General features: G+C 45.2%; 1 protein-coding gene, 1 long non-coding RNA gene and 6 other non-coding genes across 8 annotated transcripts in view; 7 read left to right on the top strand and 1 right to left on the bottom strand.

Moving 5' to 3' along the window:
- The window catches only part of LOC122342358, a 1,101-nt gene extending 459 nt beyond the window's left edge, over positions 1–642 (top strand). Inside the window, exons 1-2 of the mRNA XM_043236138.1 lie at positions 1–338; positions 440–642. The exon at positions 1–338 is cut by the window's left edge and continues 459 nt beyond it. Coding sequence (XP_043092073.1) covers positions 1–338; positions 440–642 — 541 coding nt within the window. The remainder of the gene's footprint in view (positions 339–439) is intronic.
- Positions 643–1,401: 759 nt separating this feature from the next.
- On the top strand, positions 1,402–2,238 carry LOC122342449. Its single transcript, XR_006250568.1, has 3 exons — positions 1,402–1,483; positions 1,929–2,033; positions 2,144–2,238. It is a non-coding gene; the product is annotated as an uncharacterized LOC122342449 (long non-coding RNA).
- A 3,138-nt stretch (positions 2,239–5,376) lies between these two features.
- trnas-cga lies at positions 5,377–5,458 on the top strand. The gene has a single exon. It is a non-coding gene; the product is annotated as a tRNA-Ser (tRNA).
- A 6,385-nt stretch (positions 5,459–11,843) lies between these two features.
- Positions 11,844–11,916, top strand: trnak-uuu. The gene has a single exon. It is a non-coding gene; the product is annotated as a tRNA-Lys (tRNA).
- A 1,062-nt stretch (positions 11,917–12,978) lies between these two features.
- trnas-uga lies at positions 12,979–13,059 on the top strand. Its single transcript has one exon. It is a non-coding gene; the product is annotated as a tRNA-Ser (tRNA).
- A 609-nt stretch (positions 13,060–13,668) lies between these two features.
- Positions 13,669–13,741, bottom strand: trnaa-agc. Its single transcript has one exon. It is a non-coding gene; the product is annotated as a tRNA-Ala (tRNA).
- A 1,542-nt stretch (positions 13,742–15,283) lies between these two features.
- trnas-aga lies at positions 15,284–15,365 on the top strand. Its single transcript has one exon. It is a non-coding gene; the product is annotated as a tRNA-Ser (tRNA).
- Positions 15,366–15,630: 265 nt separating this feature from the next.
- Positions 15,631–15,712, top strand: trnas-uga. Its single transcript has one exon. It is a non-coding gene; the product is annotated as a tRNA-Ser (tRNA).
- The last annotated feature ends 327 nt before the right edge of the window (positions 15,713–16,039 follow it).

The raw sequence follows: 16,039 nt of genomic DNA, 5'->3' as shown, positions 1-16,039 counted from the left end.
CAGAAGCATCAGTAAAAAGGAGCTGAGCCTTTACTGCCGCAGGAGGACACGAGGTGAAGAGGCCACCATACGCCTCATGGAGAGGCTGCTGCAGGACCTGGGGGGTGCAAACGGTAGGGACCTTATGGGTGTGCCACTTCTAGATGAGGTGCGCATGGAGCACATCTGGCGTGTGCAGAAACGGCATGTCAGGTGCATTCAGGACGTGCCGGGTGTGCCTCTGTACACAGAGATAGGCACCACCACAAAGGCGGGGGTCATCCTGACCAGGTATCGTTGTGCCAGAGGGTCAACGTCCCTTGAGTCCTTCCACTGCCACTTAAACAGGTTCATTCCAGGTCGGTGTCTCACATGTGTAAAGTTTTAATTATTTTCAAGTTCTGTTATTCATATCGAAAGGCTTGTAATTTTTATGTGTATGATTTTTTTCCTCTTCTAGGAACCAGTGCAAATGCGCTGAATTTTCAGCTCTACCTGCTGGAAGGCCTGAACAGGTGGAATCAGGACCGGGCAGCTGCATCAGTGACCAGCAAGCCAGCGTCCCTTCTCACGTACGCCGGGGAAATGACCCACTGTGTCAACACCAACAGCCTGAAGGTGTTCGGTCGGCCTTTTAGTGCCATCTTTCCAGCCACCTGCTGAATACACTGGTATGTCATCCACTTGTCTGGTTGCATAATACTTTTGGTTTGTGGGTTTTCACTGTTCTGAGTCTTTGCTTTTATTATTCTCATTGCTGAACCTGACCATGTAAAACATCTTTCAAAAACATAAAAAATAGTAATGTGTTCAAAATTTTGACCTCTCCTGTATGTGTGTGTCCTTTTTGCTGCTTGGTGTTGACTACCTGCTCAGTCAGACTGGACAGCCCCTAGTAGTGGATCCTGACTCAGAGGAAACAGAAAACCTGTTGGAGGATGTGGATGAAGGCGTGGACGAAGAGGACGAGGGCTTCGGGGAAGTACAAATAGATGACATTACTCAGTCAAGTCTTACCAATGACCCAAGCTTCTCTGTCTCCCCCCATTTTTTGCCAGCTGCCTCCTCCACCATGGCTTCTGCGTCCACCGTCCAGCCAGCTGCCTCCTCCATCGTCCAGCCAGCTGCCTCCTCCACCGTCCAGCCTGCTTCTGCGTCCACCGTCCAGCCAGCTGCCGCCTCCACCTTGGCTTCTGCCTCCACCGTCCAGCCAGCTGCCTCCTCCAACGTCCAGCCAGCTGCCGCCTCCACCTTCTGCCTCCACCGTCCAGCCAGCTGCCTCCTCCAACGTCCAGCCAGCTGCCGCCTCCCAGCTTCTGCCTCCACCGTCCAGCCAGCTGCCTCCTCCAACGTCCAGCCAGCTGCCGCCTCCACCTTGGCTTCTGCCTCCACCGTCCAGCCAGCTGCCTCCTCCACCGTCCAGCCAGCTGCCTCCTCCACCTTGGCTGCGGCTTCATTTATTCAGCCTGCTGCCTCCTCCATGCCAGGTGCATCAGAATCTGTGGTATGTAAATACCTTGTTATATGTGCACTCAGACTGATTTGGATTGCTTATGACATTATATATAAATGAAACCTTTCTACCAACATACGGGTATTCCCTAATATTTTCTTACACTCTATTCTATTCTGTTCTATCAGGAAATCATTACATTTATGTTTTGCCAATAAAATAGTTTTATTTGTTAAATATTTATTATAATTAGTTAAAGTACAAAACATTTTAACATTTGTATTACAAATATCAAATATAGATTATGAACTGTTATGCTAAGAAAAGTTAAACAAAGAGTTTAAGATGATCTGAAGCTTCTTTATACTATCTGAACTTGATGCTTGTCAACAAAATCACATCTAGAAATGTGTATATATGTATTTGTTTTTTGTCCAACGTAACTGTATAAACTTAACTGTCATAATATTGCTCGTTTCTGTCTTTTTTTCCTCAGGCTTTAGATAGTGCTGGTGTGCCAGGCATGGACAGAGTGGACAGCCTGGCGGAGTATCTGGTGGAGCTTAAGAATCAGTCATCGCTGATCCTCACCAACCAGCAGGTCAGGAACATTCAAGTTTCCTTATTTCCCCCCATTGACCTGCCATATGTCAACACTTGCACGTGTTTTGTTTTCTCATTTGCTATGTGTAATATGCCCTATCTGCTTAGGTGAGCAACATAGTTGCTCTTTGGCAGAACCTGCTGGACTATGATAAGCAGAGGGTGGTGTTTGCTGCCAGACACCAGAGCAAGCTGGACACGGGAGGTTCAGATCCCCAAGAAGAGGCAGGAGTTCACTCCAGGGGTGGAAAGTGTAAAGAGGCATGCACTCACCACCACTGCCCCTCTTGCCCAGTGGCCAGATTGCTGTCGTCTCATCGAGACCATTTTTGTCAAGCTCTGTGCCATTCACAAAAGCCCAAAGAAGAAGGGGGTTGGCACAGTGTCGAGGTGGGACCTCATCTTGGAGGACTATAAAAAATCAGGCAGCGTATTCTGACCAATGCCGCCGTTATGCAGCAGACCACCTTGCAGCTGGTGAATGTGAGCCACACCACACTGGTTCAGTGGCACAACAAGAGGGTGAAAAGGCAGGACAGCGCAGTTTTGATGCAGGGGCTGCAACTGCCTGGCCGCTTGTCTGTGGCAGCCGACCTCTCTACCCTCTGCCAATGTGCGCCCCCCATCTCTGCCCCCCCAAGCAGGACCATCTCACCAATACCACCTGCCCAGTAGCACTGTGGGCCAGGCACGTGTGAAGAGGAAGAGGAACATCGCTGCAGCGGAGATACCTCAAATCCCTCGGCGACTTTTACCTGCTCCACTCCCAGGTGCTCAGCTGGTGATGCTGGCTCCATTGGCCACGCAGGGACTAACAGGGCCTCCTGCTCCAGCTCGTGCTCCAGTTAGAAAACTGACCCGCAGAGTAGAGCACAATACGTGTAAAAAATGTGGGCAGTTTAGGACAGTGGAGACTGGGCACAGCCAATACAAGGGCATTATATACTGCCCCTCTGTAGAGACACTACCAAAGGAGCAGTGGTTGGACAATATTAAAAAAACTAAATAAAAAAAAAGAAACTTAAAAGAAGGTTTTATTTATGTGTATAGTTTTATTTAAATTTTTTTACCGAAGAGAAATTCAAACTTTTTATTTATGTAAGATGTTTATTTATGTGTATAGTTTTGTTTTGAATGCACAAGTGTCGTGGATATTTTTAAGGTTTGTTCATGTGTATTGTTCTGTTCTTTCTGTTGTTTTTGCAATGAATAATTGGCTATGACTAATTGAAAAATAATAAAAAGGTCCTGATTACATAACTCTCTTTTCCATATGTTTTACTTTTCTACATTTTCATTCAAAGGTTATAGACATTTTTAAAAATTCAGAGAAATTTTAGGATTGTTTCAGAAATAAACTGACTATTTATACTATTTTATTTAGAAAATAGCTGCAGTAGAAGTGTAATTTAAACTAAAAGTGAAAAACTGAACTGAAGAGAATATTGACAATCAGCAACATAAAATTAATACAAGGTTTTTTGGCAATTTCAGAAATAATTCGTAGCATTAAGTAACGACTTTTATTCCTGGCAGCAGCGGGATTCGAACCAGGTACCTCGTGATCAACCGTTCTCCCTCACAAATGAATAAAACAACAGGAAAACGTTTTTTAAAAGCAATTTATTGCAAACAAACACTTACAAAAACATTGCTTTGGCGCGCACAAAGGGATTAGAGCCACTTTCCTCCTCATTTTCCTCTTTTTTCGCCTTTTTTCTCTTTTTTTCTCTTCTCCCCCCTTCTTCCCTCGCCTTCCATTTCTTCCCCCCCTCTAACAGACTATTGTTCCCCAGCTTTGGCGCAGTCGGTAGAGCATCAGACTTTTAATCTGAGGGTCCAGGGTTCAAGTCCCTGTTCGGGCGCGGGTCTCGCCGTTTTTTGCCCTCAGACTCCTATTTGCCACCTCACCCTTCAGCTGGACATTGTGCCTGAAGCTCGTTGGCGGTCTATTCTGCTTTCTTCCTGCAGTCAACGGACCTGGAGGGCAGCAGGTCGGTGTAGTCGCGTGGCCGAGGGTTAAGGCGATGGACTTGAAATCCATTGGTGTCTCCCCGCGCAGGTTCGAACCCTGCCGACTACGAGTTGCGACCAATTGCATCTTCCACGGTCTTTGCTCTCTTTCCACAATTCCTGTTTTGCAGGTTGAACAACGGCGCTTTGTTGATACAAGTTGGTGGTCTGAGCCCGGGTAGCCAGTCGGTGAGCATCAGACTTTTAATCTGAGGGTCCAGGGTTCAAGTCCCTGTTCGGGCGCGAGGCAATCCTATTGATGGCGGCCTCCATATCCCTAGCTCGGCACACCAGAGTCAGCTCGTTGGGAAAGAGTGCTCATGAAGTCAACTGAGTGAGTCTCAGTTCTCCTAGTTGGTACCGCTGTTCCTCCTGCTGCAGGGCCAGCATCTTCTAAACATTGCTTTCATCTTATTCCTCAAGATTGTTCTTAAAAAAATTTTTTTAAGAAGACTGCACATTTTTCAAAAGACTCACAGCTTTCCAAATAACTCTTTCAAGTGAGGATAGCCCCACACCTGTCTTAAATCCCAAATAATAAGAACCAGTTAATTAAGTAACTGGGTTAGTTCAAATTGGTCGTCACATTTTGGCATAGTAAGAACAGCAGCTACATGTAGTACATAGGGTTACATGTTTTAACCTGCTCAGTGTGATTTGATGTATTTTTGAATTTTACCAGGTTTCCATGTGGTCTTGGCCATTTTCTTCCTCTTACGCATTTGGACGTGTGTACATGTGACTGATCACATGACAGAAAACAGGAAAAAACGGTATAAAAGAGGCAGCATGGCAAGCAAACAGCCTTTCACTTTACAAATCTGCTGGCGATCACCATTTCTGGACTGTGGTGTTTTATTCGGACTTATCTTTGTAGATTCAAGCACTTGGAACATCACTTGGATTGCATTATACACGGCTGGAAACGTGCGGTGCTATGGAAACCCCCCCCAGTGGGACCCCTCTCTACTCTGTGTTGCAGTAGTCGTGGCGAGAGGTTAAGGCGATGGACTAGAAATCCATTGGGGTCTCCCCGCAGGTTCGAATCCTGCCGACTACGCTTTTTAATCGCTCCGCCCGCTGCATTGCATAAACAAGTCGCGGGACTTTTTTGAATCCCTTGGACTGTAGCACGCCGTCATCTTCAGTGGTCAGTACCCTGCGTTGTGGCCGCAGCAACCCCGCTTCCAATCCGGGTCTCGCCGTCTTTTGCCCTCAGACTCCTATTTGCCACCTCACCCTTCAGCTGGACATTGTGTCTGAAGCTCGCTGGCGGTCTATTCTGCTTTCTTCCTGCAGTCAACGGACCTGGAGGGCAGCAGGTCGGTGTAGTCGTGGCCGAGAGGTTAAGGCGATGGACTCGAAATCCATTGGGGTCTCCCCGCGCAGGTTCGAACCCTGCCGACTACGAGTTGCGATCAATTGCATCTTCCACGGTCTTTGCTCTCTCTTCCACAATTCCTGTTTTGCAGGCTGCACAACGGCGCTTTGTTGATACGAGTATCAAGTTGGTGGTCTGAGCCCAGGTAGCTCAGTCGGTAGAGCATCAGCCTTTTAAATCTGAGGGTCCAGGGTTCAAGTGCCTGTTTGGGCGAAAGGCAGTCCTATCAATGGCGGCCTCCTGCTGCAGGGCCAGCATCTTCTAAACAATGCTCTCATCTTATTACTCAAGATTGTTCTTAAAGAAACGTGAAAAGAACGCACATTTTGAAAAGACTCAAAACTTACAAAATAGCTCTTTAAAGTGAGGATAGCCCCACATCTCTCTTAAATGCCAATGAATAAGAACCAGTTAATTCGGCAAATGGGTTACTTCAAATTGGTTGTCTCTGAGCCGAAACGGCCCTAGCTAGGGTTACATGGTGTAGTGGTTAGCCCTCTGGACTCTGTTTTAGACCCTGTATGAAGAATCTTTTGGCAGCAGTCAGTCAAAAAACGCTTTCAGGGGGTGCTTAGATTGGTTGCCGTCATGAGCAGGCTGTCTCTGTAGGGAAGTGAGCTTAAAAGAGCGGACCCAAGCTTGGAGAATGCGGGCATCGATCACACTACCTCTCTTATGCTAAGCGAGCACTCTACCATTTGAGCTACTTCCTCTTGCTTGGCTACAGACATGTCAAACATTGTATGACGCCTATTTTTAAGGGGCTTGAATCTGTGAATTGACACAAATGAAGTTGGTGAATTAACCGAGATATTGTGCTTTAGTTTAAACTGAGGCTTACTACGAAGCTGTTTTGCCACCCAGGATCGCTTAGCAACCATCAAGTTTTCGGTCAACTGGGCCGAGAAGCGGCCAAATTGCAGTCATGTGGGACTCCAGGCTCAGCACTGAAAAACCCCCATCCACTTTTCAGCCTGCTTTGTCCTCAATGTGAAGCCTGATCTCCATAGTCGTGGCAGAGTGTTCGCCTGCATGCAGAAGAGAAAGGGCTGTGTTATTTTTTTTTCTTTCTCCTCCCTCTCTGCCCCGGACCAATGCTTCCAGCCCTTCTCACCACTGAGGCTCAGTGGCGTGCCGTGATCGTATAGTGGTTAGTACTCTGCGTTGTGGCCGCAGCAACCCCGGTTCGAATCCGGTCACGGCAGGCTTTTGCCAACAGGCAACGATCTTCTCTCATGTTTTTTTGCCACCTCATCCGGTGCTGGTGCGAACCTTGCCAACTACGGATGGCGATTGCCCTTTGACTTTAGTCTGCTGAGGCTCGATTGCTCCTGTCTGCTGAGAGGTTGGTTTGTTTGTAGCTGCGTGTAGCTTCGCTTTTCAATTTATCACCTCTTCTCTAACGATCAAATATAATTTAACTGTGTACATATCGCTGATACTATTAAATTAATCTAACTAATTAGACTGCTGTTAGTTCTGCTCGCTTTAATCTAAAACTCGGCGGTGAGTTAGTACTCGTTAGCCGATTCACTTTCGCCTCCCACCGCGTTTCGCGCCGATTGTGGGCTTTTTCCCGCTCCTGTTCATTTGTTCCTCGCGCTGCTCGCCTCCATTTTCACAAGCTCATCAAAACAAGAGTGGTAAGTGAATCCTTACGGTGAGTAAATGGCTTCTCCTGCATCGTCACTTGCACTGTCTGTCACATGTATAGCTTGTCCTTCTCTGTTAGCGATCAGGATTCACGTGTGATAAATGCAGGGAAATAGCTAGGCTGACAGAGAAGGTTTTAGAATTAGAGACACGTATCCAAACTTTAATTGAGGACAGTAAGAATGCGAGGGCTGTAGATACTGCTTTGGATGCGACTAGTACAGTGAATCATGTACATTGTTCGGTTCCAGCTTCAGAGCCCGCGGCAGCAGGGCAATTGGGTGACCGTGAGGCGGGCTAGTCGCGGGTCAAAACACCGCTCATCCGCTCCGATCAGAACATCAAACAGGTTCTCCCCCACTCAGTGACGCACCCACTGAGAAACCTGATCAAAGTGCCCTAGTAATTGGCGATTCTATTGTACGGAACGTGAAAATAGAGACACCAGCCACCATAGTCCAATGCTTACCGAGCCAGAGCGCCTGACATCTTGTCAAATTTAAAAGTGCTGGCTAATGCTAAACGTAAATTTCGTAAGATTGTTATTCACGTCAGGCGCTAATGATGTTCGACTTCGCCAGTCGGAGATCACTAAAAATAATATTAAATAGGTGTGAATTTGCAAGCACGATGTCGGACAATGTAATCTGCTCTGGTCCCCTCCCTGCTTACCGGGTGATGAGATTCACAGCAGATTGCTGGGTCTCAATGGCTGGATGTCTAAGTGGTGCCCGCCCGAGAACAACATAGGCTTTTTATAGACAATTGGATGAGTTTCTGGGGCAGACCTGACCTGTTGAAAAGAGATGGTCTTCACCCTCTTGGGGTGGTGCTGCTCTTCTATCTAGAAATATGGCATATAGTCTTATAGCTCCAACATGACCAACTAGTGCCCAGGTCAGGAAGCAGACAGACCGGCTAAACCGACTGGCCTGCTAGCTGCCTCACGTCACAGAAGGCAGTTAATTCTCAGCACATAGAGACTCTTTCACCTAGATATCACACTATAGAGACTGTGTCTGTTCCCGAATTAGAATATGCAGAGAACGCCCAAACCTAATCAAAAGCAATAATTTAATTAATGTCCAACAAATTAAAACTACCTATAATTCAAATAAGCAAACGATAAAACTTGGCTCGCTAAATATTAGATCACTTTCCACAAAAGCACTTTATGTATATGATTTGATCAATGATCAGAAGCTAGATTTGCTTTGTTTGACAGAAACCTGGCTAAAACCAGATGATTATATTACTCTAAATGAATCTACCCCCAAAATTATTTCTATAAAATGAGCCACGTTTAAAAGGTAGAGGGGAGGTGTTGCTACAATTTATAACAATATTCTTAGTACTTCTCAGAGGGCAGGCTTTAAATATAACTCATTTGAAGTTTTGGTGCTGCATATAACATTATCTACAGAATCATGTGCTAGTGATAAATCTTCTGTCATGTTTGTACTGGCTACTGTATACAGGCCACCAGGACACAGCACAGATTTCATTAAAGAATTTGCTGATTTTCTAACTGAGTTAGTACTGGCATAGATAAAGTCTTAATTGTTGGCGATTTTAATATCCATGTTGATAATGAAAAAGACTCATTAGGATCAGCTTTCTTAGACATTTTAAACTCCATTGGGGTTAGACAACACGTCTCTGGACCTACTCATTGTCAAAATCATACTCTAGATCTAATACTGTCACATGGAATAGATGTTAAAATGGTTGAAGTACTGCAGCAAAGTGATGACATTTCAGATCACTATCTAGTCTTGTGTGAACTCTGTATAGTTAAACCTGTAAACTCTGCACCTTATTACAAGTATGGTAGAACCATCACTTCCACCACAAAAGAAAGCTTTCTAAATAACCTTCCTGACTTATCTCAATTCCTTAGTTCATCCAATACGACGCAAAACTTGATGATGTAACAGAAACTATGCACTCTCTTTTTCTAGCACTTTAGATACAGTTGCTCCTTTGCACTTAAAAAGATAAAAGAAAACAATCTGACTCCATGGTATAATGACAACACACGCACTCCTAAAGAGAGCAGCCCGGAAAATGGAGCGCAGGTGGAGAAAACCAAATTAGAAGTATTTCGTATTGCCTGGCGGAGAGTATGCTGTCATACAGAAAAGCATTAAAAATAGCAAGATCTGATTATTTTTCATCCCTTTAGAAGAAAACAAACACAACCCCGGTATTTATTCAGTACAGTGACTAAATTAACAAAAATAAAGCATCAGCAGGTGCTAATATGCCCCTAGAGTATAGCTGCAATGAGTTCATGAATTTCTTTACTTCTAAGATTGATACCATCAGAGATAAAATTGTAACTATGCAGCCGTCAACTACAGCTTCACATCAGATAATGAGCTTTAGATCCTAAGGAAAAATTACACTCTTTCTCTATTATAGGAGAAGAAGACTTGTACAAACTTGTTAAATCATCTAAACCAGCAACATGTATGTTAGACCCTATTCCATCTAAACTATTAAAAGATCTGCTTCCAGAAGTCATAGATCCTATTTTGAACATTATTAATTCATCATTGTCATTAGGATATGTTCCCAAAACCTTTAAACTGGCTGTAGTTAAACCTCTCATTAAGAAACCACATCTTGATCCCAAAGACTTAGTAAATTACAGACCAATCTCTAATCTCCTTTTCTGTCAAAGATACTAGAAAGGGTAGTATCCTCACAACTGTATTCCTTTTTAGAAAAAAATGGTGTCTGTGAGGATTTCCAATCAGGTTTTAGACCGTACCATAGTACTGAGACTGCTCTCATTAGAGTTACTAATGACCTGCTTCTATCATCTGATCGTGGTTTTATCTTGTTATTAGTGCTATTAGATCTTAGCGCAGCATTCGATACTATCGATCACAACATTCTCTTGGATAGACTAGAAAACTATGTTGGCATTAGAGGAAGCGCCTTAGCATGGTTTACATCATATCTATCTGACCGCTATCAGTTTGTGGCATTAAATGAGGAGGTATCATATCGATCAAAAGTGAAATATGGAGTTCCTCAAGGCTCAGTGCTAGGACCGTTACTTTTCAACCTTTACATGTTACCTCTGGGAGATATTATCAGGAGTCATGGTGTTAGCTTTCACTGCTATGCTGATGATACTCAGCTCTATATTTCAGCGCAGCCTGGTGATACACACCAAATTGAGAATCTAACAGAATGCATAGTCGATATAAAAAAGCTGGATGATGAGTAACTTCTTAATGTTAAATTCTGAAAAACAGAGGTGCTAATAATTGGACCTAAAAACCCCACATATAATAATCTAGAACACAGCCTATCACTTGATGGCTGCTCTGTTAATTCTTCATCATCAGTTAGGAACCTAGGTGTGCTGTTTGACCGCAATCTTTCCTTTGAAAATCATGTTTCTAGCATCTGTAAAACTGCGTTTTTCCATCTTAAAAATATATCTAAATTACGACCTATGCTTTCAACCTCTAATGCAGAAATATTAATTCATGCGTTTATGACCTCAAGGTTAGATTATTGCAATGCTTTATTGGGTGGTTGTTCTGCACGCTTAATAAACAAACTTCAGCTAGTCCAAAACGCAGCAGCCAGAGTCCTTACTAGAACTAGGAAGTATGATCACATTAGCCCAGTTCTGTCAACACTATCAAACATCGAATAGATTTTAAAATCCTATTAATTACCTATAAAGCCCTGAATGGTTTAGCTCCTCAATACTTGAGCGAGCTCTTATCACATTATAGTCCTGCACGTCCGCTGCGTTCTCAAAACTCTGGCCATTTGATAATACCTAGAATATCAAAATCAACTGCGGGCGGCAGATCATTTTCCTATCTAGCACCTAAACTCTGGAACAATCTCCTAACTCTGTTCGGGAAGCAGACACACTCTGCCAGTTTAAATCTAGATTAAAGACACATCTTTTTAACTTAGCCTACACATAACACACACCAACACACCTTTTATTATTCAAATCCGTTAAAGGATTTTTAGGCTGCATTACTTAGATTTGCTGGAACCGGGAACACTATTTCCTAAAATACGATGTACTTGTGACATCGTAAAAGAATGGCATCTACGCTAATATTAGTCCTGTTTCTTTCTCAATCTGTTTTCACAGTTTGTATCCAGACTAGATGGTGGATCAGCACCCAGAGATTATGTTCATCAGAGACCAGAAAACCTAGATGCGCCCGTCGACAGATCACCAGATCCTGATGCACACACACACACGCACACACTAAGTCATTTACACTATCTGACACAGCTGCGTTTAAAATTGAACTGAGGTTAAGTGCTGGGCGTCCGGTCAGAGGAGAACTGACCCCAACTGAGTCTGGTTTCTCCCAAGGTTTTTTTTTCTCCATTCTATATGCATGGGGTTTTGTTTCCTTGCCGCTGTCGCCTCTGGCTTGCTTGGTTGGGGACACTTAACTTCTAGTGACTATCGTTGAATTGACTACAGAGACCGTCTCTGCATTTAATAAGAAATTGGTCACTCTCGTCACTATATATCCCTGTCATTATACTGTACAGTGCTTTGATGCAACCTGTGTTGTTAAAAGCGCTATATAAATAAAAATGATTGATTGATTGATTGATTGATTTAGTATTTGGTGCCGATAATTGTACCTTCCACGGTCTTTGCTCTCTCTTCCGCAATTCCGTTTTTGCAGGCTTCACCTCGGCGCTTTGTGGATACGTTATATACTAAGAAGTAACAAGCCGGCAGATTGAGCCGGAGCCTGGATAGCTCAGTCGGTAGAGCATCAGACTTTTAATCTGAGGGTCCAGGGTTCAAGTCCCTGTTCGGGCGCGAGGCAATCCTATTGATGGCGGCCTCCATATCCCTAGCTCGGCACACCGAGTCAGCTCGTTGGGAAAGAGTGCTCATGAAGTCAACTGAGTGAGTCTCAGTTCTCCTAGTTGGTACTGGCTGTTCCTCCTGCTGCAGGGCCAGCATCTTCTAAACATTGCTTTCATCTTATTCCTCAAGATTGTTCTTAAAAAAAATTTTAAACTTTTTTTTTCAAAAGACTCACAGCTTTCCAAATAACTCTTTCATGTGAGGATAGCCCCACACCTGTCTTAAATCCCAAATAATAAGAACCAGTTAATTAAGTAACTGGGTTAGTTCAAATTGGTCGTCACATTTTGGCATAGTAAGAACAGCAGCTACATGTAGTACATAGGGTTACATGTTTTAACCTGCTCAGTGTGATTTGATGTATTTTTGAATTTTACCAGGTTTCCATGGTCTTGGCCATTTTCTTCCTCTTACGCATTTGGACGTGTGTACATGTGACTGATCACATGACAGGAAACAGGAAAAACGGTATAAAAGAGGCAGCATGGCAAGCAAACAGCCTTTCACTTTACAAATCTGCTGGCGATCACCATTTCTGGACTGTGGTGTTTTATTCGGACTTATCTTTGTAGATTCAAGCACTTGGAACATCACTTGGATTGCATTATACACGGCTGGAACGTGCGGTGCTATGGAAACCCCAGTGGGACCCTCTCTACTCTGTGTTGCAGTAGTCGTGGCGAGAGGTTAAGGCGATGGACTAGAAATCCATTGGGGTCTCCCCGCAAGTTCGAATCCTGCCGACTACGCTTTGCGTTCCGCCCGCTGCATTGCATAAACAAGTCGCGGGACTTTTTGAATCCCTTGGACTGTAGCACGCCGTCATCTTCAGTGGTCAGTACCCTGCGTTGTGGCACGCAGCAACCCCGCTTCCAATCCGGGTCTCGCCGCCTTTTGCCCTCAGACTCCTATTTGCCACCTCACCCTTCAGCTGGACATTGTGTCTGAAGCTCGCTGGCGGTCTATTCTGCTTTCTTCCTGCAGTCAACGGACCTGGAGGCAGCAGGTCGTGTAGTCGTGGCCGAGAGGTTAAGGCGATGGACTTGAAATCCATTGGGGTCTCCCGCGCAGGTTCGAACCCTGCCGACTACGAGTTGCGACCAATTGCATCTTCCACGGTCTTTGCTCTCTTCCACAATTGCTGTTTTGCAGGCTGCACAACGGCGCTTTGTTGATACGAGTATCAAGTTGGTGGTCTGAGCCCGGGTAGCTCAGTCGGTAGAGCATCAGATTTTTAATATGAGGGTCCAGGGTTCAAGTGCCTGTTTGGGCGAAAGGCAGTCCTATGGATGGCGGCCTCCTGCTGCAGGGCCAGCATCTTCTAAACAATGCTCTCATCTTATTACTCAAGATTGTTCTTAAAGAAACGTGAAAAGAACGCGCATTTTTGAAAAGACTCAAAACTTACAAAATAGCTCTTTAAAGTGAGGATAGCCCCACATCTCTCTTAAATGCCAAAGAATAAGAACCAGTTAATTCAGCAAATGGGTTACTTCAAATTGGTTGTCTCTGAGCCCAAACGGCCCTAGCTAGGGTTACATGGTGTAGTGGTTAGCCCTCTGGACTCTGTTTTAGACCCTGTCTGAAGAATCTTTTGGCAGCAGTCAGTCAAAAAACGCTTTCAGGTGGTGCTTAGATTGGTTGCCGTCATGCGCAGGCTGTCTCTGTAGGGAAGTGAGCTTAAAAGAGCGGACCCAAGCTTGGAGAATGCGGGCATCGATCCCACTACCTCTCGCATGCTAAGCGAGCGCTCTACCATTTGAGCTAATTCCCCTTGTTTAGCTACAGACATGTCCAAACATTGCCTTCGCAGAGCGACGTCTATTTTTAAGGGGCTTGAATCTGTGAATTGACACAAATGAAGTTGGTGAATTAACCGAGATATTGTGCTTTAGTTTAAGGGGTACTGAGGCTTACTACCGAAGCTGTTTTGCCACCCAGGATCGCTAGCAACCATCAAGTTTTCGGTCAACTGGGCCGAGAAGCGGCCAAAGTGCAGTCATGTGGGACTCCAGGCTCAGCACTGAAAAACCCCATCCACTTTTCAGCCTGCTTTGTCCTCAATGTGAAGCCTGATCTCCGTAGTCGTGGCAGAGTGTTCGCCTGCATGCAGAAGAGAAAGGGCTGTGTTATTTTTTCTTTCTCCTCCTCTCTGCCCCGGACCAATGCTTCCAGCCCTTCTCACCGCTGAGGCTCAGTGGCGTGCCGTGATCGTATAGTGGTTAGTACTCTGCGCTTGTGGCCGCAGCAACCCCGGTTCGAACTGGACACGGCAGGCTTTTGCCAACAGGCAACGATCTTCTCCCCATGTTTTTTGCCACCTCATCCGGTGCTGGTGCGAACCTTGCCAACTACGGATGGCGATTGCCCTTTGACTTTAGTATTTGGTGCCGATAATTGTACCTTCCACGGTCTTTGCTCTCTCTTCCGCACCCGCTTTTGCAGGCTTCACCTCGGCGCTTTGTGGATACGTTATATACTAACAAGTAACAAGCCGGCAGATTTAGCCGGAGCCTGGATAGCTCAGTCGGTAGAGCATCAGACTTTTAATCTGAGGGTCCAGGGTTCAAGTCCTGTTCGGGCGCGAGGCAATCCTATTGATGGCGGCCTCCATATCCCTAGCTCGGCACACCCAGTCAGCTCGTTGGGAAAGAGTGCTCATGAAGTCAACTGAGTGAGTCTCAGTTCTCCTAGTTGGTACCGCTGTTCCTCCTGCTGCAGGGCAAGCATCTTCTAAACATTGCTTTCATCTTAATCCTCAAGATTGTTCTTAAAAAAAATTTTTAAGAAGAATGCACATTTTTCAAAAGACTCACAGCTTTCCAAATAACTCTTTCAAGTGAGGATAGCCCCACACCTGTCTTAAATCCCAAATAATAAGAACCAGTTAATTAAGTAACTGCTTAGTTCAAATTGGTCGTCACATTTTGGCATAGTAAGAACAGCAGCTACATGTAGTACATAGGGTTACATGTTTTAACCTGCTCAGTGTGATTTGATGTATTTTTGAATTTTACCAGGTTTCCATGTGGTCTTGGCCATTTTCTTCCCCTTACGCATTTGGACGTGTGTACATGTGACTGATCACATGACAGGAAACAGGAAAAAACGGTATAAAAGAGGCAGCATGGCAAGCAAACAGCCTTTCACTTTACAAATCTGCTGGCGATCACCATTTCTGGACTGTGGTGTTTTATTCGGACTTATCTTTGTAGATTCAAGCACTTGGAACATCACTTGGATTGCATTATACACGGCTGGAAACGTGTGGGTGCTATGGAAACCCCCAGTGGGACCCTCTCTACTCAGTGTTGCAGTAGTCGTGGCCGAGTGGTTAAGGCGATGGACTAGAAATCCATTGGGGTCTCCCTGCGCAGGTTCGAATCCTGCCGACTACGCTTTTGCGTTCCGCCCGCTGCATTGCATAAACAAGTCGCGGGACTTTTTTGAATCCCTTGGACTGTAGCACGCCGTCATCTTCAGTGGTCAGTACCCTGCGTTATGGCCGCAGCAACCCCGCTTCTAACCGGGTCTCGCCGCCTTTTGCCCTCAGACTCCTATTTGCCACCTCACCCTTCAGCTGGACATTGTGTCTGAAGCTTCGCTGGCGGTCTATTCTGCTTTCTTCCTGCAGTCAACGGACCTGGAGGGCAGCAGGTCGGTGTAGTCGTGGCCGAGAAGTTAAGGCGATGGACTTGAAATCCATTGGGGTCTCCCCGTGCAGGTTCGAACCCTGCCGACTACGAGTTGCGACCAATTGCATCTTCCACGGTCTTTGCTCTCTCTTCCACAATTCCTGTTTTGCAGGCTGCACAACGGGCGCTTTGTTGATACGAGTATCAAGTTGGTGGTCTGAGCCCGGCTAGCTCAGTCGGTAGAGCATCAGACTTTTAATCTGAGGGTCCAGGGTTCAAGTGCCTGTTTGGGCGAAAGGCAGTCCTATCAATGGCGGCCTCCTGCTGCAGGGCCAGCATCTTCTAAACAATGCTCTCATCTTATTACTCAAGATTGTTCTTAAAGAAACGTGAAAAGAACGCGCATTTTTGAAAAGACTCAAAACTTACAAAATAGC

The sequence above is a fragment of the Puntigrus tetrazona genome, chromosome 4 (genome assembly GCF_018831695.1).
Source record: "Puntigrus tetrazona isolate hp1 chromosome 4, ASM1883169v1, whole genome shotgun sequence".
NCBI classification, from domain to species: domain Eukaryota; kingdom Metazoa; phylum Chordata; class Actinopteri; order Cypriniformes; family Cyprinidae; genus Puntigrus; species Puntigrus tetrazona.
Note: the sequence above shows the minus strand (reverse complement) of the source record. Positions and strands in the feature narration are given on the sequence as shown.